Below are 23,626 nucleotides of genomic sequence, written 5' to 3' on the forward strand. Positions count from 1 at the left end.
TGCCCTCTGCCACAGTTCTCTCCTCACAGCGTCATTTATTTGCGCTCTTCTCTTATCGTGCTCAAGGTCATTTATACACTCTATTAGCACAGCCAGACAGCTTTCAAGTAGGTTCAAAATACAGTGTTTTTTTTTCATACAGCAAATCACAAGAAAGGTTGATAGTCTTCAAGCTCATAGCTAGATATGTATTTGAGGCATTGTTTAATACTGAAATTAATATTTTAATCCTAGAGCCCCTGAATTTTGAAAGATAAGAGTCTGTTGGTTAAACATGGTTAAAACACACATTCCTTTGAGATCTGTTAAGGCTCTAACTGTGTCTGTGTTTTATAGCGCTGTCTTTCTGCAAATCACTGTAAAGTGACAGAAAAAAGGAACAACCGCATTTCCTCCTTTAGCTCACACTTTTTCACTCATACAGACACTTTCCTTCCCTCCTTCCCTCTTTCTAATAGTAATAGTAGTTTCCTTTAGATGGCATGTTGAATATTTTTTTTACCTCTAGCATTTGAAACCAAATGATTACGACCATGCTCGACGTGCTTAACACGGCTTACATACTCATTAATTATTAATTGAATACTTGCATATTTATTATATACTTTTAACTCTTTGTTCCTCTCTCATATCGTAAACTGATAAAATGTATAGACTCCCTCCGTTAGATGTTAGAAGCAAAGGTATGGTGGAATTTGGATGTGGAGCTTGTAACACATTTTGCTTCTCGTGTACATTATCGTTCAAAATTTTTTGTTAAATTGTTTACATTATCTTTCAAAATTCTTGTTTACATTATAATTTTTTTTTTTTTTTTATGTTTTTGAAAAGTATTTTATGCTCACCATGGCTGCGTTTTTAAAAATCAGAAATAGAGTTAAAAACATTGATATCGTGAAATTATTATCATTTGTAACGACTGTTTTCTGTTTTAATGTTTTGCAATTTTATTTATTTTAATGATATAGCAAAGCTGAATTTTCAGCATCATTACTCCAGTCTTCAGTGTCACACGATCCTTCAGAAATCATTCTAATATGCTGATTTGCTGCTCAAAAACATTTCTTATGATTATCATTGTGGAAAATAGTTGTTGCATAGTTTTTGTGTTTGTTCAAACACAAAAACTATGATCAATTTGATGCATCCTTGTTGAATAAAAGTTTTAATTTCTTATAATAAATCATATGACCCCTAAACTTTTGAATGGTTGTGTACATTCCAAGATGGACCTTAAAGGTGCTCTAGGTGATTCTCTGCAGACATTTTTTTGTTATGCTGGTTGAAAATCTCCTCATATCCTGATAGCGATCACTCTGTTAAGTGGTCTAAATGTATTTTTATAAATATATGTTGTCTGTGGAAGGCGTAGGACCATAGAATGTTCGTTCAATCGCTGCGTTCTGTCCGAACGGTCCTATAGCATGTTCCCTGTCGGTCAATGTGTGTTTGCATTCAGTACCACTGCGCAGGCTGTTCACGGCATGCAGACATAAGTCGTCATCAGCGTGTTCACGTACGCTGTGCACAGAGCGAGAATGGCAGGCAAGCAGCAACAACCAGACTCTCATCGATGAACCCCTGGCATGCAAGAAATATTACACTGAAAAGTTTTGTTAGCTAAACAAACTGAAAACTTGCTGCATCTAATTCCGTTTTTAAGAATTTGTTTACGTTTTGTATGTAGTACTGTTATTAACTGTACTACTATAAAGTTTTCTCACCGGTGAATGACACATGATGTATTGCAGTAACGTTGTCTCCGGTCTTCTGGGCTGTGCGCGTTATGCTTTCAGGAGGCGTGGCTTTGGACGGTGATTTGCTGGGACGGTGGAACGTATGCTTTTAGTGCTATCAGGCTAAAGTTAGCATTTTCCCAGATGTCCTACTGCACCTTTAATGTCGAAGCAGCGCATGATGTCTTTGTGTTGAGAGTTTCTGTGGAGTTCAAGGAGGTCTGTGGTCAGCTTTACTTCATGACACCTAATATCTCTCAAAATCTGATTCTTCTTAATGTAAGTGTTCATCTTGTATGAGTTTTCAGTCCCTGCATCCCTACGACAAGATAATATGAACTGAAGGGATCTGATTCTCAATCGGTACTCATTGAGCCTTTTAAATTACAGACAGGGCAGGCAGAGGAACGGGGAACACTGTGTAGTAATGGGCTTGGATGGTGATTAGCTGCCTGCTACACTGATTCACAAAGTTCGCTTGTGTCTCTCTCAGTGCCAAATCCCTCAGTGAGTGGCTGTGTTCAAGTCTTAAACATGTGTATTTTTTCCACCAAGCAGGTGTTTAATTTTGTCCCTGAAGAACCACCGTAGCAGAACACACATGTGTCCCTTAGAGGATATCACCTGTCACAAATATGGCTGTGGGTTCTTGCATGTCATAAAATCTCAAAACACATCTGATTCCTCACAGGCCTCCATTCATAAACGGAAAATTAGCAGTGCATCACAGATTGGCCAAAACTTGTCCAATTTTCATACGATATATTATTTAGTAGATTATTTTGTAGCATCGAGTGATTTTATTAAAAAAATATTTTGAATTTTGGACAAAATAATGTACATTTTACATCAGCCATAGCATGTATATTACAATTGCCTAAAATGTTAATCAGTGTTTAAAAAAATGTTAGTCAGTGTATCCCTTGTTAAAAATAATTTCTTGTGTTCTTAACAATCACAATTAACCTAATTAACTTTATTAATATCCCTGGTCACATCGTGCATGATTCATATATGCAGAAATTTGTTTTTCATAATGTATCATCAAATCTACTGATTGTCTTCAGCTATTAAATTATTGGCATATTGACTATAAATGTTACCCTATGTTCAAAAGTTTTTATTTTTATTTTTTATTAATATTTTGTACTATGACTCGTTAAATTGATAAATGTAACAGTAAAGACATTTATAATGTTACAAATGATTTCTCTTTCAAATAAATTCCTTGTGAACTTTCTGTTCTTCAAAGAATCCTGAAAAGGTGCATCACTGTTTCCACAAAAAATAATTATTGTTTTCTGGAAATTTCTTTTTTTCAAAATTTATAATAATAAGAACTTGTGATTTGCGGAGCAAATCAGGATATTAGAATGATTTCTGAAGAATCATATGACACTAAATACTAGGGATGGGTACCGAAACCCTGTACTTAATGGGCCTCGGAGTTAAATTGCGAAAGACTGTAGTATTAATAAGCTCCTGTGTAATCAGTTCTGCTTTTGGTACTAGAGAATTTCAGAAAATTTCCTGTTTATTGCTACATAAACGTTGTCTTGGAAATTGTATTTTACCAACCATTTCTTAATTGCTATAATATTAAGACATTTGTCTATGATGTGTTTTCGCCTATTTACAATCCAGAAGAGAGATCTCTCTCGCGTCGAAGTCTGTGCCTCTCGCACGCTACAGCGCGCACAACACGAAAGCCCTGCTTAATTAGTGACAGTGGCAGAGAGAACTAAACCTACAAAAGTGTGGTTACACTTCACTAGAGTCGATACAGACAATGCTCATTGCCACGAATGGAACAAGACTTTTGCTTGTAAGTGCGGAAAGACGAGCAATCTGTCCAAATATCTCTAAAAAGTGCATCAACACAAAGAACCTGATAATAATTCCGTTATAGTACCGAACCAATAAGTCGTATGATACCCATCCCAACTTTGCCATCAAAGGAAGTAATTGCTTTAAAAAAAAGAAAAGTTCACAATATTACTGTTTTTTACTGTATTTTTATAATATTTTGTGATATTTTGTATTTTATGTTTTTAACCTCTGTGTGCACTGAATGTTTAGATTAGGTAAAGTGTAATTAAGGGGTGGATCCATACTCGCAGCACACACATACACACTTGTATTCTCTTTTGAGGGATTACCTCAGTAAACCTGTTAGACTTCAGGTCTGTGTTGTCCCCACCTTTGCTTATCCTGACGCCCGCCCTCTAAATCCTTCCGCACGGAAAACACAGACAGCCTCTGCAGCGCCACTGGCTTCCTCTCCCTCTCTCTCTCTCCCCGCAGGTTTTTTTAAAAAAGAATTCCAGCTTGTGAATAGACCCAAACCCTTCCTGTTCTCTTCTGCGCTGTGTTGTCTTGCATATGAGCAAAAGTGTCTTGTGGTTTCTCTATAATTAGAGGATCTGTGTGGAAGGGAGCTCAGAAGCTAGGCTCCGAGGAATGCCAGGGAACTTGTTTTGTTTTATTAGATTTTTTATTTATTTATTTTGAAATGGCTAGCACACTCCAGCCATATATAGCTCTGTGTAGTTTGTGTGTGTGTTTGTGTAACTATGCTCAGTCACTAGGCGGTTCTCCCATTGGCTGGCTGTGTTGTCACACGGTGCTGCTCTGTAACCAAACCCGATGTGTTTTAGCTGCTTACATCATCCTTCATACAGGTCAGAGCTGTGATCGTGCGCACTCTCTTTCTCTCTCTCATGGTGGGTGTGAGCAGCAGATCTGTTACCATGGCTAATCCACAGATCCAGTGTGTTCTTTTATGGGCAGTGCTCGCAGGGGAGCTGGGTGATGCGTGAGCCAGTGCATAATATGATGCATTCCCTGCACGTCACTGCATGTTACTCAACAATTATTGTGGTGTAATGTCACAGTCATACTGTAAATGGTATCAAAGATGCATCTGTGATTTTTCTATTTGCTTAGCAAGGCAGCCGAGGAGACAGACTGCGGCTGCAGCGCGGAATATATCAATCACGATACCTACCTGAGTGAAACCACAGACATTTCTGAACATCTGTACACACCCACAGAAGTCTCATGTAATAAAATCATGCGCTTGCATAGGCACAAAATCATTTGTATGCAGAAATGCATGCATGGTCTCTCTTGAGATACACATCTATGACAAACTACATGCTAGGATGTTTTATAGAGGTTTGCACACAACTGTCACAAAGCATTCACACACCAGCAGATGCAGCAACGGGATTCCACAGAGAGCGAAGCGGCATGTGATCTGGTGTGTTTATCTATTATGAATGAACGTGCTGTAACTATACTGTTAAAAGGATGAATTTCTCCACACCAGGTCCCTTGTTTCTTTGTCTCGGTCATGACCAGACCCACACAGAATCCTTCTGCAGAATTGGGGCAAAGTTCAATTAATCCAGTCCCCCAATTAATACTTGTTCATTTATTAAAATGAAAGAGATGAAACAGAAGTAGCGACAGATTTTCTTCTGTATTGTCATCCAAGTCAAACAGATTATCAGAAAATAAAATGATGTAAGTCGGGACTTGGTTGGAATGGAGACAGATCTGAAGGCAAGCTTACAGTTGATTGTAAGAAAGGGGCAGTATTGATCTGGACTAAATTATTATCCAGCATACAACATTAGAGAGAAATCTGTTGGTTCACTGGAAGTTTCAGTTATGATGTTTTGATTTAAAAAAAAAGATCATTACGAGGCATTTCGGGTCTGTGTACCTTCTAGGTCTGGGCAATATGGCCAAAAATCATATCTCTATATTTTTTTGGTTAAATGGCGATATACATCTTGGTACTTTCTACGTTTTTCGATTTGGATAAAGAACATCTGTATTTATTTAAAAAAATATATATTTCACAATATTTCACAAAAATAATGATATCCTACAAGCGATGTTGATATGGAAGGATATGGAAACAAATATAGTGAATGTCATGTAGGCAATGCAATATATTATGTGCAATAAAGGTGGTTAAAATCACATTACATTCTAACATTGTAACATTAAAATCTAAAAACAAAAATAATGCTTTTGTTTTTAAATTGACTAAAGGCTAAACTAAAAATGAAAATAAAAACAAAAGCACAAACTAATTATATTAGCCTGCATTTGATTACCCCATTATAATGGTCACTTTCATAAAAATATACTTGTAGGTTTAAAATTCTACACATGGCACATTTTATAGTCTCCAACAACAAATATTTTAGCAATATGTATATTTTAGTCAGAATTATTGCGCTACTATTCTATTTTGCTCCGCCTGTGTGGCGCGCATGCGCGTGGCGGTGCTCGTTCACGGAAGCTTGAATTTTAGCGGAGATTCACTTGCAGAAGGCTCGTCCTCTCCTGACAGTGAAATGGACATATTTGTTTGACTTTCTAACATTTACAGATGGAGAATATACCTATGAAATGTAAGTTAAGCACTGAGGAAAGCACCACATCTCAAACGCATTAAACAGCGCAAGTATTTATCTGTCAGTCAGCAACAGTATCTGTCAGAGCATCTGACAGGGCAAGCTGCTTTAAACTTGTTAACTATATCTTACCAGTTATTTTGAAGCCCTTAATATAAGCTTGTGTCATGTTTAGGACAAATTGTACTATGTACTTTAACTGCAGGAGCTCACACTGCGTCCTAAACTATTGACTAAAGAGCCGTTTCAGGGCCGCCCACTCATTCAAAACTAATTTTAAAGCATAAACTAATAAACTAAATTTGAACCAAAAATACGAAAAACCTCTTAAGTCTTGTTTTTCCTTTTTACTAAACAAAATGTAAAAAACTAAAATCTAACCATTTCTTGTTTCTCGTTTCTTTTTAAGTATAAAATAAAATTACCAGAACGTACCCAGATCATTTAAAAAATAGATTGTGTGAATTTCCATTTCATGCCAACTTTAAAGATTTGGATCAATTTAATTCTTTTAACTACCAGTCAGAGTTGAACAGTTTTTTTTACCACATTGAACATAATTCTGGGGATTTTCCCCAAAAATGTGTGCATTGAAAAAAATCTGTCTCGATCTTTTCTACGTTGTTGCAATTTGGATGAGATAGGAGCAGTCCTTGTTTCATTTTGTCCTTGTTTCATGTTCAAGTTCAAAGGAATGTCCAGATTACATCGTTATATCGTCTGATAATCATTTTTCTACACTTCACTCCTGGACAGCTTCAGACAGCTTCAGCTTCACACTATAGTAAATCTGGATCTTTCAGGGTGGGTCCAGAAGATTGCTGTAAATTTAGAACCCTGCCCAGGCTACAGCTCCCAGCTCCTCTCTGCTGCTTTCAGAGCTCAGTTCCAAGAGACTGATGTGAGATTCCTGACATTCCAGAACTCCTACTCTCTCACTTCCCATTCCTGTTCTCCACTCACACACTACTACTGACACTACACACTGGTCATAGATATCAATGGTGAATGCTGATATTTCAGCTCTTTTTCCATTTTTATTCTGGTATTTCGTATCTCTTCATTCTCCTCTATCTCCTCTCCCTCTCCACAGATGCTCACTGCAATCTGGCCTTGACCCCATAGATTGATTTCATCAGAAGCTCCTTTCTTTGCTCTAAGGAGTGTGTGTGGAGGGTGTCTGCAGTGAATAGATTTACAATCTGTGATGTTGTTCCAAGGTCTCCGGTCTGGCACCTCCCCCTTTTTTCAAAAAGCATGTTTATTAAGGAAAGTCCCTTTTCCTATAAAGTTTAATTTTGAGGATGGAATTTATGGGTGGTATATTGAGGAAGACATGGTGTAATGGCTCATTTCGGAGGGGTTTGTTGGCTCAAGAAGCAGATGTTCATCAGCTTACATGCACAAATGTACAAAGAAAACGAGCACCTGTACATATTGCTCTTTAAAATCAGTCTACATCATAGTTGTTTTAAAAAAAGTCTTGATTTTTGTAGCTAAGAAATTACTCGCTTCACTTTTTGAAATCCAAATACAGTCTCTAGGGAGCACCGCTATTAATTGTTTGCTGTTTATTAGTTTTATTTAAAAAAAGCATAATTGAAAACCCATCCCTTTGTGGCTGTTGTGATAATCTTTGCCAAGATTGAGAGTCTCTATGGCTTTGAGCCAATCAGGTCCTCTTTTAGTTAGAACATTGACTTTGTATTTAGTGAAAGCCTGTTACATAAGATCAATAAACATTTAATTAGCATAAGTGACTGTTGACTAACTAACATTTTGTTTGAGAAACGTCTAGCCAGGTTTGTTCAGCTGTTATTATGAGGCAAACATTTAAAGCATGCAGAATATGAGCTCTTGTCTAATCTAGAGGCTTTTTAAGTTCTGTTATTGACTCTGCGCGCTTCGTTTAAAGGCCACACATTATGAATGAGTGAGAGGATGTCCTCTGTGTGTGTGCGTGTGTAAAGGCTTTGTTGGGAGGATCTTTGATGGATGCAGTAGACCGTGTATGTTTGTGTGTTAACTGCCATTGCTCTGTGGTCGACTGCTTTAATCTGAAGGTATTTCAGAGAGTCTCAGTTCTCTATTTGTGGTAAACTCATTGCTGTTAGTAATGCACTTCAATACAGTGGCTGATGTCTTCCAGGGGTCTGGTTTGGAGAGAGGCTGTGTAACGACATGTTCCTTCAGTTGATCACCTGATCTTGCTACTGCTATTGGTCAGGTGACAGAAGACAGACAGTTAGTCATGTGGTTTAGACACATGTGACATGTTAGAGGAATAGTTCACCCAAAATTAAAAATATAAATGAGTAAATGTCTGAATATGTGATGTTTGTCCTGACAACCTTTACATTATCTCTCTTGTTTTACATTGTTAAACACTCCAGTATTATTTTACTATTATTTGTATACCATTATAGTGTTTATTGTTTATATTTTCATTTGTTTTAGTAACTTTTATTTGTTTTTTAAATATTTCTACTTCAATTTATTTCATTTTTAGTTTAAATTGGAGTACTAAAATTATTCATTTAGTTGCCAAAGCAACATTTCATCTAATAGGCAAGTATTTCATCTAATATTTATATTTTATTATTATTTTAATTAAGAAAATAGTTTTATTATTAGTTAACAATATCAACACACTCACATGACTGTGACTGAAGCAGGATTTATCCTGTAGCTCTTTGAACATTCTGCATAAGTTAAATGTGAATTATGTTGGATGCTTAGACAGAGGCGTTTCAGATGACTTGGCCACAGGGCCACTTACACCACCTGCTTGCCTGTATCTGGGTGTGCTGCATGTGTAAAGTCGTTGAATTTAGATGTGAAGTGTGTTTGTGGGTTTTGTTAGTAGGAGTTTGCTACGCCCTGACCAGAGCCACTGCTTTCAGGAAGTCAGTAACAGCCCAACACTACAACAACTGTGGAATGTTACCCCTCGTTTTCTTTTTTTTCTCATGCTGTTTTTCTCACCACAAGCTGTTCTTCATTTTTTGTTTGTTGCTAATGCTTTTTCATTCTGCTAATTTTCCCCTCTAAACCTCAGCTAACCTCATTGGGTTAGCTGTTTGGGATCTCTCTTCTTTTTCTTTTCTTCCTTTCTTGCTTTTTAGATGAAATTCGCGGTCATCATAATTAGTTAGTGTCATCAGGAGTAGCTGGTGTCCTGAGAGTTTTATTTTTGTCATCGGTTGGCTGATGCAGGGACCATAAAACTGTTTTGCAGTTATGTTTGTTAAAAATACACTGCTATTCAAAAGTTTGGCGTTGGTAACATTTGTTTGTTTTAGAAAGAAGAGTCTTATGCTCACCAAGGCTGCACTTTTTTGATCAAACATATTCTACAAACAGTAATATTGCGAAATATTATTACAATTTCAAATATATTAATATCATTTAAAAATTAAGAATTTTCAGCAGTCATAACTCCAGTCTTCAGTGTCATGATCCTTCAGAAATCATACTAATATGCTGAGTTCAACAGAACAGTATTTATTTGAAAATTTTATTTGAAATAGAAATATTTTGCAACATATAGATGTCTTTACTGTCACTTGATCAATTTAACGTCATTTCTGAAGTATAAATTTCTTAATTTTTTTACTGACCCTACACTTTTGAACTGTTTATGTATTTTTATTCAGTTATTTTTCTTTGCATATTTGTGACAAAAAGCACGGCCACTTGCAGAATCATATAAGTACAACCATAAAGTCCCTTGGTTAAGCTCTGTCTCAAAAATGTGAAGGGCGAAATAGTATTAATCTTAGTTAAACCTCTGATGATGAATTGGCCACAAAGGGATATGTTGTCTGAAGATTCAGATGTCCCAATACGTGTCGCTCTGTTTATTTTCTCATTTCCAAAGACAATTTTTTTATTTTCATTTGTTGAGTGTTAATTTTGGACTGGTGTGGACTCGAGCAGGAACAGTGGTCACAGGTCACGTTTTTGTTTTGGAGCTGGTCAGTGATGCACACACTGATTGTTCTGTCTGCCGCTGAATAGAGAACTTCAGGAGCATGCTGTTATTGAGCACGCTCTGTGTGTAGACCATGTGATCAAATCTGATGGTGCAGCAGGATTGAGCTCGCTCAGAGAGCCTCCTTTTGTGTGCATTGTTGTTGAGAACGTTTAAGACCTGTGCAGCTAAAATAACGTCAGATCGCAGTTGTGCTAATATCTCTACAGGGGGCAGCCTGCTGTAAAACATCCTCCCCTAGCAAGACCAAGAGCTGTTGTAGTGCTTGGGGTCACTGTGTGGCAAGTTTACTCAGTTTTGGCTTGACGTAGTTGCATATCAGTGTCTCTCTGTGGGTTAGTGGCCAATCCTCTTCTGTGGTTCTCACTCTAAATGCAGATGTTTGGTAGGTGTCCATATTGATGGCACACTGCCTGTACTGTTTTTTCGGATAGACTTTTTCAGGTTAATGACCATAGTTATAAAGCTGCTCTCAGTGGGTCTCATTTATCTAACATAAAAACGAGTGCAGATCTAAGCGCAGAAATCATCTTATGACAGGGTTCACGTGTGATTCATGAAACATTCGTATGCTGCCAATCCCATCGTACAAATGATTGGACGTTGATAAATGTGGCGGCTGAATACAATCGTCATTTGAATATCACGCCCCTAAAAATTCACGTTTTAGAAGCCTCGCCTCTAGGAGAGGAAGTAATCTCATGAAAGAGAAATTAATTTTACTCCAAAAACACCTGTTATCCTCATAATTGCAAACAATGACATTAATTTATATGTATATTACATACCGATAAATAACACAAAACATTTTCAAACATTATAAGCACTATAGTCAAGTGAGGCTATTTCCCCCCTCACTCCACAAAAAATCCTTTACTTTTAACGGTATTCAGAACATAACAAGAATGAAAAATAAGTAGCTATAAATTAGGGCTGCACGATTAATCGCAATTTACTTGCGTACACGAGCTGAAACCTGACGTGAGATTTGATCGTAGCCACTGCTTACGTCCATATTGATAAATGGCAAGTTTTTACGTGGAAACGGCCTTACACACAGATTTCTGTCATATGTTCATTTCATAAATGAGGCCCAGTAGGGCTGTGTATCACCAACAATGTCACGATACGATACGCATCACGATACTAAAGCCACGATACGATACGTATCACGATATGGATCAATTTGGAATTTCAGAGTTTAGTAACAGTTTATATCTTTATTGTATAACCAGTGTTATAACAGTTGTGATCACTGAAAAACTATTTAGTTTTTGTCATTAAAAAAACAATGAGTTCAATGAAATCAAAAAATTAAAACTATCTTTTGTTGTTTTGACAACAATATTAATGACAGACTTATGGCTTCTGTCCCTTTAAGAGCTAGTGCACGGATCCTGATTTCATTATACTGTCCCATCATGCGTTTTATGCATAAGACATAACCGACTGTGTTTAGAGGATACTCAAGACCGAAATGTTTGACATCATTTTGCGTGTTTTTGTTTGTTAAAGTGATATAATCCGCAAAAAATAACTTTTGTTACTCGGGAGCTGTTTGTGAGCGCGTCGAGTATAAACGCCTCGTCCGTTTGGGGAGGTGCGCGCGCAGGCAGCGGAGACTCGCGCTGCGGAGCCAGGCGAAAGTATAAACAAGGCTTCACGCTCTTTGTGAAATTGCGTCTCGCAGAAACTGATCTGATTTTATAGTCTGTGTGGATTAATTTACTCATACAATCTACATGCTAAAGTGCAGAACTGATTAAAATTATGCGCAATCCCGCTCTGAAATTCAAGCCCTGAATTGGCTACATAAGCACAACAGTATCGATACGGCAGCTGCTATATCGATACGTGCATCGTCAGGAGTTCATGACGATGTATCGTTGTATCGTTATTCTGAGCACAGCCCTAAGGCCCAGTAACACTGTATGGGACAATGGCTGGACCAGATACACATCCATAAACACTTTCTTATATATCCAGAATAAGTGTTGTGGAACTAAATCCGGGTGCACACTGTACGATTTATAATTGTCCTTTACGATTGTTGCTTGTCAGATTGTACGAATATGATCCCTGCTGTAAGCCATGTCACACTGTAGGATCTCAGTTGTCATTAATGTCAGACTGGTCGGTCGGCAGCCAAAATCGTGCAGTGTGAACCCGGTTTTAGATGTTCTGGGTTGTTCCTAGGCTCAAAAAATCTGAAAAGCAAGACTTTGTGATATTCTGTTCTCTAAATCAGTGGTTTTCAAAGTGTGGGGCACACAGATACTGCAGGGGGGTCGGGAGATAAGCAGAAAAAACTAAAACAGCCATTGCTACGGCGTTCAAGTGCCTCACCGTTGAAACAAGCCCAACATAGAAGTTGCTAGCCATAGAAAAGCACCTCTTCAGTGTACCGAATCACAAGCTGCTATGCGTTGCTCCGCTGCTGTGCGTGTTCCGGTGAGAAGATGAACAAGAAGCTGAGCTTGTGAGGCGCAGTCAAAAGCTGTTATATATTGGCACTTTTATATATTGTTCATCCAAAGCATCACTGAAATAGCAACAATTGCCGTAGCAAGCATAATTCATTTATGCAGGAACTTTTTTATTTTACAAATGTTTCCTTTTAAAGCATAATGCAGTGGCATTTCATGGAAATACAAGTGAGTTTTTCTGGTCAAGCAATTTTGCCAATGGACTACTTTTGCTTTAAGATGCTTTAATGTCTGCGATGATTCCAGATCAGCAGAGCTACCCTAATGCACCGTGGAACAAAGGATTTTAAGCACATATTAGGAAGCTGGTGTAGTTTGGACTTATTTTCACAGAGCTCAGGCTTTACAAAGCTCTGAGTATGACTAATTTAGAAGTGTTATTGTCCTTTTACATATATTAAAGAGCCTAATGCATTCATGAAGAGAACAGTCAAACGCAGTGTAATCCTTGAGGTCAAAGACCAGACACTTGCATCTTATTGATGTGTGATGTTTATAACATGTTTGAAATATTGACAACACTGTTTTTTAGTTACAAATTAATCAGATTTTTTCTTAGGCCTGTAATGATCACATCAGATGGCAGTTAAATACATAAAAAATCCAATCAATGATATGTCCTTAGTTGTTGGGTCTCCAATTAATATATATTTTTTTCTCTTTTTGAAGCACATGTTGCTGCTTAACTTAAGCACCTGTCTCTCTCTCTCTCTTTCTTACTCAGAGAACACCTGTCTTGCTCCTTCACGTTCTTCCTGCATGGAGACAGTAATGTGTGCACCAGCGTGGAGATCAACCAGCACCAGCCCGTATACCACCTGAGCGAGGAGCACCTGACATTGGCCCAGCAGGCCTCGAGCCCTTTTCAAGGTGATGGAACACTCTTTACTTGATATGCTTTTTCATCTTTTCCACCCTCTATCCTCTGCTTTTGTTTCTCCTCGCACTTTTACTCTTTCCAGCATTTCCTTTCCAATCAAAATGAGATGAGTTTTATAATTAGTAAAGCCTAGTGGCATCCTTTCTGCCCCTCCTTATCAAGAAAAAAAAAAAAAAAAAAAAATCATTATAAAAAAAAAAAAAAAAAAAAAAAAAATACAGAAATAGAGTTAAAGACCTTTTCCTGTTGTGAATACTTGGGGAAGAGGGAAGTGTTTTTCATTACCAGTAACATGGGCAGGGCTTGATGTCCTGATGGTGGCTTCTGCACATCCTTAAATCTTAAAATCGAAACAAAGGATATGATTTGATATTTTTATTTTTATTGCGCAACCCTTTAAAAGTACAATAGAAAAGTGGAATTAAGTGTTCCTTCCAAAAGGCTGTTAGTGATGGTAACTGTGTGGTAAATCCTCACTTTAGAAGATTTAGGCCTATTTAAAAGCAACGTATGCAAATTTGCTGCTAGAGGATACTTATTCAAAACAAAGGCGTAATTTAATGACGTTGTGAATGAGTGTGGAATCATGGGATATGTCGTCTTAACCTCCACAGCCGATGAAAAGAAATCCGTTGGGAATTGGGCAGAAATCATGTTCATGGATGAGCTAATGTAAAAAAGTTTTATTAACGTTTCAGTGGTATAAAGTTATTTTACGTATTTTATTTCATTCTAACAAAATTCCTACTCGTACAGGTCAGTTTATTCGACTAATTGAAATTGTGTGCTAACAGCTCTGTTTTTACTGGGTAAAAACAATCATACTAAAAATACATTTGAGTGTGTTAAAAGTTATGTAACGTTACTCTGTGTGTTTGCTCGGTGGCTGGTATGAAACACTTGTTGCACATTGCAGTAGGCTAGATCGATATCATTAATAAAATCTGGATGACTTGTGTTGTTAATGGCATGCAATTCATTTTAAAACATGGTATAGTAAATGGTGTATTATTGTTTCTACAAATACGGCTCTTTCTGATTATTCTATGTTAGCCACTTGACAAAAAAACACTGAGCCATGGTACAAACATGGTACTGAGTGAGTGCCATGGTAATAGTGCAGAGCACTATTTTATTCGGTCTCTGTTTAAAAAATATCCACACTTTAGATCATCCTGGAGGATCTAATCAAGTTCGATATTTTTGTAATAATGGCTGATTTTCAGTATGCCAGGAGTCAGAGCCACCATCATTGGGGATGAACAGAAACGACTCAACGAAATGACGCATTCCACACAAATCGACTAATTATGTCGATTACGTCAACGTGTCATCCCAGCACTCCTATATAACAATGATTATTTTTCTGTTGATTAAGGTATCCAAACAGTTGCTTACCTGTGGAATAAAACACATAAAGCATATATATTAAAGCATATTTTAGTGTTTCCACGGTTTCTACACAAGTAAAACCGGAAATCAAGGGTGCCTTTAAATTGACATGAAATCAAAAATGACAATTCTTATTTTTTTTAATGGAATATTGCAGTGTTATTATTAATGATTTATCTGTGCATATTATATATTTTTTTTAATTTCTGTGCCTTCAAAATCTTCAGTAAAAAACCTTAACTTCCACTCCTCCTCGCAATGACATCTCTCCTCCGATTTCGTCTGCACTGCTGCGATGGCTGGGCAAATAATCCTCACTTCCAGCAAACTGTCACTCACATGAGATTGTAGCAGTTAGCAAATGACAATGGTCTAACCATCCAATGATTTCTCCATGGACAAAATCAAGTCCCATCCTATGTTTTTTTTTTTCTTGTTTGAGAAGCCGTTTCACTTGGATATACATCACAACGGGGAAAAAAACAATTGCTGACTTTAAGACTTTAACTGGATTTTTAAAGCCCTCAGTTGCTCTTATGTACCCAAGGACTATCAGTGGGAAGTATTGCTTGTGATGCTCACTTTTGAATGGGTTTCATTTAGTATTGTGTAGTTAAGCTTGGCTGGAACGCTGTATTGACCAATCTGCTCTCAGAACCATGCACTAGAATCACATCTGATGTTGTTTTGCATAATTGAGATTGTTTGCGTTCCTGCAAATTAAAGTTTTAAAACATAATTTATCCTTTTGATGGGAAATAACCTTTGCAGTGAATCAGGAATGTGTGATGTGTCAATTGGAACCAGCTGACCTTTTTCTCACTCGCCTGCTCTCTCTCGATCTCCTTTGGTCTGCTGCTCACCGTTTCTGACAGTCTCGGATTAGTGAGCGTGCGAGTGTTGCGACTATGACCTCATAAAGAGCAGTGAGAGGGGTGTAATGAACTCATAGCTCACTTAACTGAGCAGAAGAGAGAGAGAGAGACTTGACAGAATAAATGTGAGGTGAACACTGTGATATTGGAATACATTTGTTTGCCTATTTGTCTGAAAATTGCTTTATATCGGTGTGATGCCCCCAATCAAATGCAGACCAGAGCAGCAGACCTCTCTCTAATGATGGCCGACATGCGGATACATCTTTAGTAGATTCAATGCTTCGAGCTCTCCTGCAATGCAAATTCTGACCTTCCACCCTGACACCTGCCTGAAGAGCTCAATGGCGGGCTTCCTTTCTGTAAATATTTTGTGGTTTTCAGCGTAGTCTTTTCTGATGCACTGCGACGAGCCGGGGGTCCAGAGGCTAAACAAATTCCGGCCCCGTCACCTTGGCTCAATCAGGGAGCTGTCGGATATTAAAAGAGCTATTTTTGCCTGGAGAGACATTCTGCAAACAAGCCGTGTTTGTTTTGTTAGGTCTGGTCAGCTTGGTTTTTCTTGAAATAATGCATTTTGGATGCTTTTGTCTTCCAGTGTTGATAAAGGATAATGATCGCTGTTAAAGCGTGTAGGTTTAAGCCACTGAAACCCATTAAAGATGAATCGTGCCACCTTTCCATTTGTATAGCCCCCCTCCCCATTCCCTCTTCCCATACCTCTTCCGGATGGACGGAGGTGTCCTCTGTCATTGCGGCTTTTATGGATTTGTGTGATGAAGGCCATGGAATGAGCCGGCTAATGGAAGGACACAGGATGGATTCATCCCACCCCCCTTCTCCCTGGAAGCTCCTTCCTCCTCTTAACCACCCAAAATGTGGATCAATATATCAGGTGGTACAATATGAGATTTTCTTGGGAAAATTTTTAACTACCAACCGCTATGTTTAGTTGTTTTTTAGGCATGAAAACAGCATGTAACAGAGCTGCTCTTGAGAAACTAAAGTGTTTTGGTAAGATACCAATAGGGTGAAAACTGATGCTGTTGCTTCCATATTTGTGTGTCACCTTGTCTTGCTCTCTCTCCTTGTCTTTTTCTTTCATCCTGTTTCTGTCTCTCTTCCTCTGAGTGACCTGTTTATTTAAGTTGGTTTATGGGCCCTGAATGAGTGCTGCTTGGCAGTAACTGGAGGCTGTGTTGATATGAAAGGGTTTAAGAAAGTGTCTGAGAGAAAGGAGGAAGGAAAGAGACCCGGCTGCAGTGGAGGAGTCATTTAAGACCACAGTTAATGAGGAACAGAAGTGGAGAGAGCGGTTGAGAGGGAGCCAGGCGGGAGTGTTTGTACAGTGTTCCCCGCTTCATAGACTCATTTGCTTTGGCCCTGTTCTGATTACACGCTCTTCACTCTTCATGTGTTTCTTCTACATATGCTGGGCTTTTTACATCAGAAGAACCAGCAACTTTCCAATGACAACTCCAGATAAATGCCACTTGATTTTACTTTTTAGCAGAGGTTCTTTTGCCTTAACATGTTAACATAAGTACTTACATGATAGGCGAATTAAGGCAAATGGTTAAATGGTTATCATCTGATGCATGTTACATGGTCTTGGTAATTCCTTTTTTTCACCAGCTAGTGTTACAATCATTAATTTTTTGGCGGACTTTTAGATATCATACAATTACAATTAACAACTGAATAGTCTTTTTTTTCCTCACGTCTTTCACATTGTAAGCTTAAAGGGTTAGTTCCCCCAAAAAATGAAAACTGTCATCATTTACTCACATTCATGTCGTTCCAAATCCATAAGACTTTCGTTCCTCTTCAGAACACAAATAAATATCTTTTTGTTGAAATTTGAGAGATTTATGTCCGTCCGTTGACAGCTACACAACTAAAACTTCGAGGCTTTAAAAAGATTGTAAAACTAATCCATATGAATTGAGTGGTTTAGTCCAAATGAAGAAACACTACAACTTTATATGCTGAACAACAGATTTAATTGAAGCTTTTATTTACATATAAACATTCATCAACTCACACATAAGTTGTGGTAAACAGAAACTCAAGCATGTTCGCTTGATGTGCAAGAACCAATGAGGTTCATTCTCGTGTCATATGTAAGCTCTATAGGTTTGAGCTTCTGCAAGAGGTTTGTTCTTGGTTGAGCTTCTGTTTGTTCGCTGATCAATAAAAAATTTTGGATTAAACCACTTAATTCATATGGATCAGTTTTACGATCTCTTGATGAAGCGTCAAAGTGGTAGTTGCGTAGCTGTCAATGGAGGTACAGAAAGCTCTGTTTTAATAAAAAATATCTTAATTTGTGTTGTGATTCTGAGTCTTATTGATTTGGAACATGCGTATGAGTAAATTACTTGGGTAAACTATCCCTTTGATGCACAAAGCTTTCCTTTTGTTTGTTTTTTGGTCTTTTGTACAGAAATATTGCATAGTTGAATGACCCAATATTTTAAATATTAGAATTTTTAATGCTTAAATATGATTTTTTTTTTTTTGTATTTATTAGTATTAATAATAATGTTACATTTATAATATAGTTTAATTTTAAGATTGATAGATCTTTCCATTTGTACTGTTGTTTTATTTGAGTGGCAATCTGTGATTGGGATGAAAAGAACACAATGATTATGATTATCTCAATCTTAATTAGATCAGATAATCGTGACCGGCCTGTGTTTCAGATTATTGCCCTTTATTTCACTATAGTCCAGTATCTCTTGTGTTCTGTACATTGTGTGTATCAATAAATCTCTTCTTTTACTCTCCCTACAGTGATTCTGAGTCCTTTTGGATTGAACGGGACATTGACCGGCCAGTCCTTCAAGCTGTCTGACCCTCCAACACAGAAGCTCATTGAAGAATGGAACCAGTTCTATCCCATCAGCCCCACCTCCAAGGAGAGCGCAGAGGACAAAATGGAGGACATCGACTGGGAGGACGACTCTCTGGCAGCAGTGGAAGTGCTTGTTGGTGAGTTGGACCAAAATATATTTTACTTAAGAGTCTTTTAGGTAAAGTCTTAAACTAATTGCATTGCGGAGCTATACTTGTATGCGTGTACAATTGTGCATTAGGCTTGCTACGATAGTCGGTGTTACACTGTGTTCAGTCACAACACCGGTTTCATCACTTGCCCACCGTGGCAAATTTTTTTTCACTTGAAAGCGTAAAAAATATTTAACGCAATTAAAACGCAGTATACGTTTTTTTTCTGTCACCCGTTGACTAGTGTTGTATGATCACGTTCTTAATAATGCAAATGCTTTTAAACCATTCAAGCACGACGAAAAAAAGAGGCTGCGCTGTCTGTCAGTGTCCTGCCTATGTGACGCACACAACGCACAGAAAGACTCGCATCAGTATCGAGTTCTCTTTCGGGCTTGAACGAACCATAACACACAAATTATGGCAAATGTAAGTTTTGTCGAGTGTCCTCGTAAGAGTGCACTCCGCTATCTTTTAACACATCTCTGGCGAACGGCTCCTTGAAATAGGCCTACCGTTTTGTGACTCTTCAGTGTGTCGTGACAGATTGCCTCAGGTAAAGCTGAACTGATCATCTCTTCCTTAGTTAAACATCAAATAAACATGAATGAACATCAGAAGGACTGTTGTTTTAACCGCAGAAAGACGTCAGTGCACACAGTTTTTCAAGTGCAAATCCACAGACGTAAATCTCCTGACTGCTTTCGGGCAAAAATGGCAGATTATGATTGGTCAAATCGCCTGTCAATCAAACTCCCTGCAATGGGTGAATTGACGCTAATTTATTTATTTATTTATTTATTTATTTCATTTTATACATCACACTCCCCCGCCCCCAATCCCCCCGATGAAACCGGTTTTACCGGTGTTGTCACAAGTCGATTAACCGGTGGGAGAATTTGATCACTGTTACATCTCTAGTGTGCAATTATTAATTGTTCATTGTGCTAATGCATGGGATTTTTCTCCAGGTGGTGTGCGCATGGTGTATCCTGCATGCCTAGTGTTAGTCCCGCAGTCAGACATCCCGATCACTGTAACACCTACGGGGTCGTCGCACTGCACTGCTGTCTATTCAAACGGCCATCAAGTGCCTGCTTCAAACCGTGACCCTGCCATCTCTTCAGTGACCCTGACTCCTCCCACCTCACCAGAGGAAGCTCAGACAGGTGAACATGCCTCTATTTTAACTCAAACCCATACCCATCTCATTTCATGGGCGAGATCCATTACACTCAAACTTTTTGTCTTTTTCTTTCTTTCTGTAGTTCACTCTCACTCGGCACAGAAGTGGATGCGGTTGCCGATGGCAATGGATGGATTCAGTGTTGACAGCACCAGTCACCATGGTGGCAAGATTCCACGCAGGATGGCCAGTCAGGTGGTTGAGGGCGTCTGGCAAGAGTGCAACATCAACCGAGCTCAGAACAAGTAAGTGTGCTCTAACATCCTCAGATGAGCTCAGAGCAAATCTTACATCAGATAATCCCATTTCACAGTCAAGATAAATCAAAGCTGCACTGCAACAATGCACTGCTAAAACTGGTACAATGCATATCTGAGCCTCAGAATGTCTTATCATTGATTAGTTTAATAAAGAGAAAAAGAAAGCAAATACAAGTCATTGGTGCTAGTTGTTACTCAGGGAACTTTTCACAACTTTTCTGTATGGTGTTCTTTCGAATTTACACAGATGTGCAATGGTTTGTTTAATCCATTTTAGGAAAAAACTATTTCTGTCCTCCAAAACGAAAATGTTAGGTTGTGTTGTGACATTTTAGATAGTAAATTAATGCAATTTATTAGTTCATTTTTTTTGTGGCCAAAATATGACATTTTTGCATGTTCCTGTGTTCCTGTTGTTTTCCTGTGCAATAATTGTGAAATATTCTAAAGCTTTTGTGTAGCCAAGACTTAATGGTATGTGTCTATACAGAAATTGACTTTCAAAACAAAATCTACCCTGGGAAAATTTCATTTGAGTAAAATGTACAACTACTAGCTTTGACGAAATACCATGGATTTTTTTATTTAGAAAGCCGTTCTGAAGATACAGAGTTTGATTCCAATCTTGTTTCATCGTGTCTCCACAGACGGAAATTCTCTGCCACGGCCTCCAATGGGACCAGTGAGGAGGAGACGCTGATGAAAGTGGGCGCCTGGGACTTTGTTGACTCCACACAGAGATCAAACTGCAACTGTTCAAGGTACAAACATGCAAACTCACTTAGCCTTATACTCTCGTAGGCTCTCGTTGTTTAACCATCCCGCACTGCTGCTGCTACTAATCGCTTTTCAGCTCTTATAGTGTTATATGCCACTTTTGAAAATGACAGGCATTACATTTGTCATGGAGTATTAAATAAGCTCTTTGTGAAAACCAGAGGAACTGGTTTCTGAGTGATTGTGTTAAGCAGTTCTCCAGACTGCAACCAAATGGTCGCATTTTGCAACCTTTTTTCTTGCCAGTGTGTATTTGTTAGAGGTCGCACTGATTGCAAATGAAAGGCATCAAACGGCAAACAAATCGAAAGCGGAACTAAACCGCGCGATTGGAGATCCAGTGAGAAAGTGTTTGATTTTGCAGCTGTATTAACATCGCTGGAAGATCTACTGAGAAGCATTCAAATTCAGCGCAGAATTCTGTCATAAACCATAGATATCAGATCAAATAGCACTGATGTGGAAACCAGTAGAAATATGCCATGAACAAACAGGGTATAGAATAGGGCTGCACAATTAATCGCAATGAAACCGCACGTGATTTGGCAAAGGCTGTGATTATTTGATGCGCTCTCATGCACACACGCCAAATATGCCCTGCCGCAGAAGTACGATAAAGCATATCATTCCAGGAGATCCCTATCGGGCATTATACTATCTGTAGCTGAATAAACAGAAGATTGAAACGCTTTGATTAAACATGACTAATAAACACACAACTGCTTTATTCTTTGTAAGAAGCCGCATCATCTCATAGAAGGATGCTCAACTGTCATTATGAAGTGAGTTTGTAGTAAAAGCATTTTATTAAATGTTGTTTTTTGTTGGACAAGAGGTTCATAAATGTTTGGAAAAATGTTTGATGCGTGTTGCTTTTTCAAATGCACGTTATAAATGACTCAAACTCACAGGGCTTTCAGATGGAGCAGCGTTTACAGAGCCGTACATCAATGACAAGAAAAAAAAAAAAATCACATGCACATAAAAAATAGCCTTTACGATTTCAAAATCGTGAATAGCCAAATCGGTTTCAGTGCTATTACGTGTAAATTGCGATTAATCGTACAGCCCTAGTATAGAAGGCTTTTCAGTCCACAAATTACCAAAATTCACCATGGATTTAATGTACTAATGTTAACTGTAACCACGGTATTGGGTTTCAACAACCTTTTGAGAGTGAAATTCTATCTACCTTTGATTAAAAATCCCCCCAGCGCTACTAAATCAGATGCTGGTGCCACCATCTGTAAAACTTTGTGGCACCGGTGCTACCGCTCACAAATGTTAGTTTGCTGCCCTTTTAAGTGGTGTCATAAGTCTCTGATGTAGAGACAAAATAAACTTGCTTAGATATTCTATGTAGTCTACATGTTTTGATTGTGTATATGTTTATGTATCAGGCTGTATCTGGTCTTACAGCTCTGTAAATTGCTGAGTTACATCTTGGTCCCTCCACTTGCATGTTTTTGTGACTTTTGAGTATTTTACACTCTTACATTAACTCTTTATCCAGATTTATATTTAATGGAAGTGATCTGGAAACAAATGGAATTTCCATTTGGCTTGGTAGCATAATTGTTAAAAAACAGTTATGAATTTTATTGTAACACTCAGCATCATTACAGAGCTCTGAGTGTGTATTTGTTTCATAATTAAATAGGGTGGTAATTAATTCATGTTTGAATGAAGTGTGGTAGGTTATTGTTCCTTGCTTCATGAAGGGTACTTTAGCTTAGAGTTTTTGTGATATCAAATACAGATACGTGGAAAAAGAAACAAATTACAAGCAAGAGAACAAATTAAAACAAAGAAACAAATTAAGTAAACTGCTTGAATTTTTAATAAATGTTTTAGATTGTGAATTATGTATTAAATAGACATACAAGGCTGTTATCTCTTAGAAGAGTGCAGTAATTTCCACTGAGCAGAATAATGTAAATAGTCATTGTTCAAACTGATGCTGGTTACATGCTACAGAAAATAACTTGTTATAACTTGTGTTTACAGATTAGACTGTAGCTGACTCGCTGCCCAACTGTAGTTATTGTAATAGATGCACACTAATATCACAGCATGCTGTGACAGGACTTGAAAGGAACTCAGATTGACTTTCATTATCAATGTATTCCAATAACATCGGTGCTGTTGACATGCCTACTTCAGGTAGATAATGGTTTTGTAAACAAGAAGCAGCAAGCACATGAAAGCGAGCATACATGCATACAGCGTAGTGCTGTGTGGTCTTGCTGTTAGTCGTCTTCTCTTTCTCTTCATTGAGTAGCTGTTCAGTTCAGGCCAAGAGAAGGCCAGGCGCTGTGGGACTGTTGTCATTTGCCAAATATGTTTTTTGGAAGAGACCCAGCTTGAGAGGTATGATGAAACTCGGAGTCCCCCCGTGAAGTGAAAATGACCATGCATCGACTGAGATCCTTTCTGCTTGCTTTGCATTCTGCTTGCTTAGCATTCTGCTTGTGTATGTGTGTGTGTGAGTGGCTGTTGTCGTGTGCTTACATGTGAAATTGTTTTGAGTGTGAGAATAAAAGGGTATAATTTTACCTTTGACTCCCTTGTGGTCTGGTCGTTTTTTTTTTGCTG

General features: G+C 38.1%; 1 protein-coding gene across 1 annotated transcript in view; it reads left to right on the forward strand.

The window, feature by feature from the left end:
* Positions 1–23,626, forward strand: part of med13a (mediator complex subunit 13a) — an 84,452-nt gene that overhangs the window by 26,415 nt on the left and 34,411 nt on the right. Inside the window, exons 4-8 of the mRNA XM_079861815.1 lie at positions 13,374–13,519; positions 18,596–18,793; positions 19,780–19,977; positions 20,077–20,239; positions 20,902–21,015. Coding sequence (XP_079717941.1) covers positions 13,374–13,519; positions 18,596–18,793; positions 19,780–19,977; positions 20,077–20,239; positions 20,902–21,015 — 819 coding nt within the window. The remainder of the gene's footprint in view (positions 1–13,373; positions 13,520–18,595; positions 18,794–19,779; positions 19,978–20,076; positions 20,240–20,901; positions 21,016–23,626) is intronic.

Source organism: Squalius cephalus (genome assembly GCF_949319135.1).
Source record: "Squalius cephalus genome assembly, chromosome: 24".
Lineage (NCBI taxonomy): Eukaryota > Metazoa > Chordata > Actinopteri > Cypriniformes > Leuciscidae > Squalius > Squalius cephalus.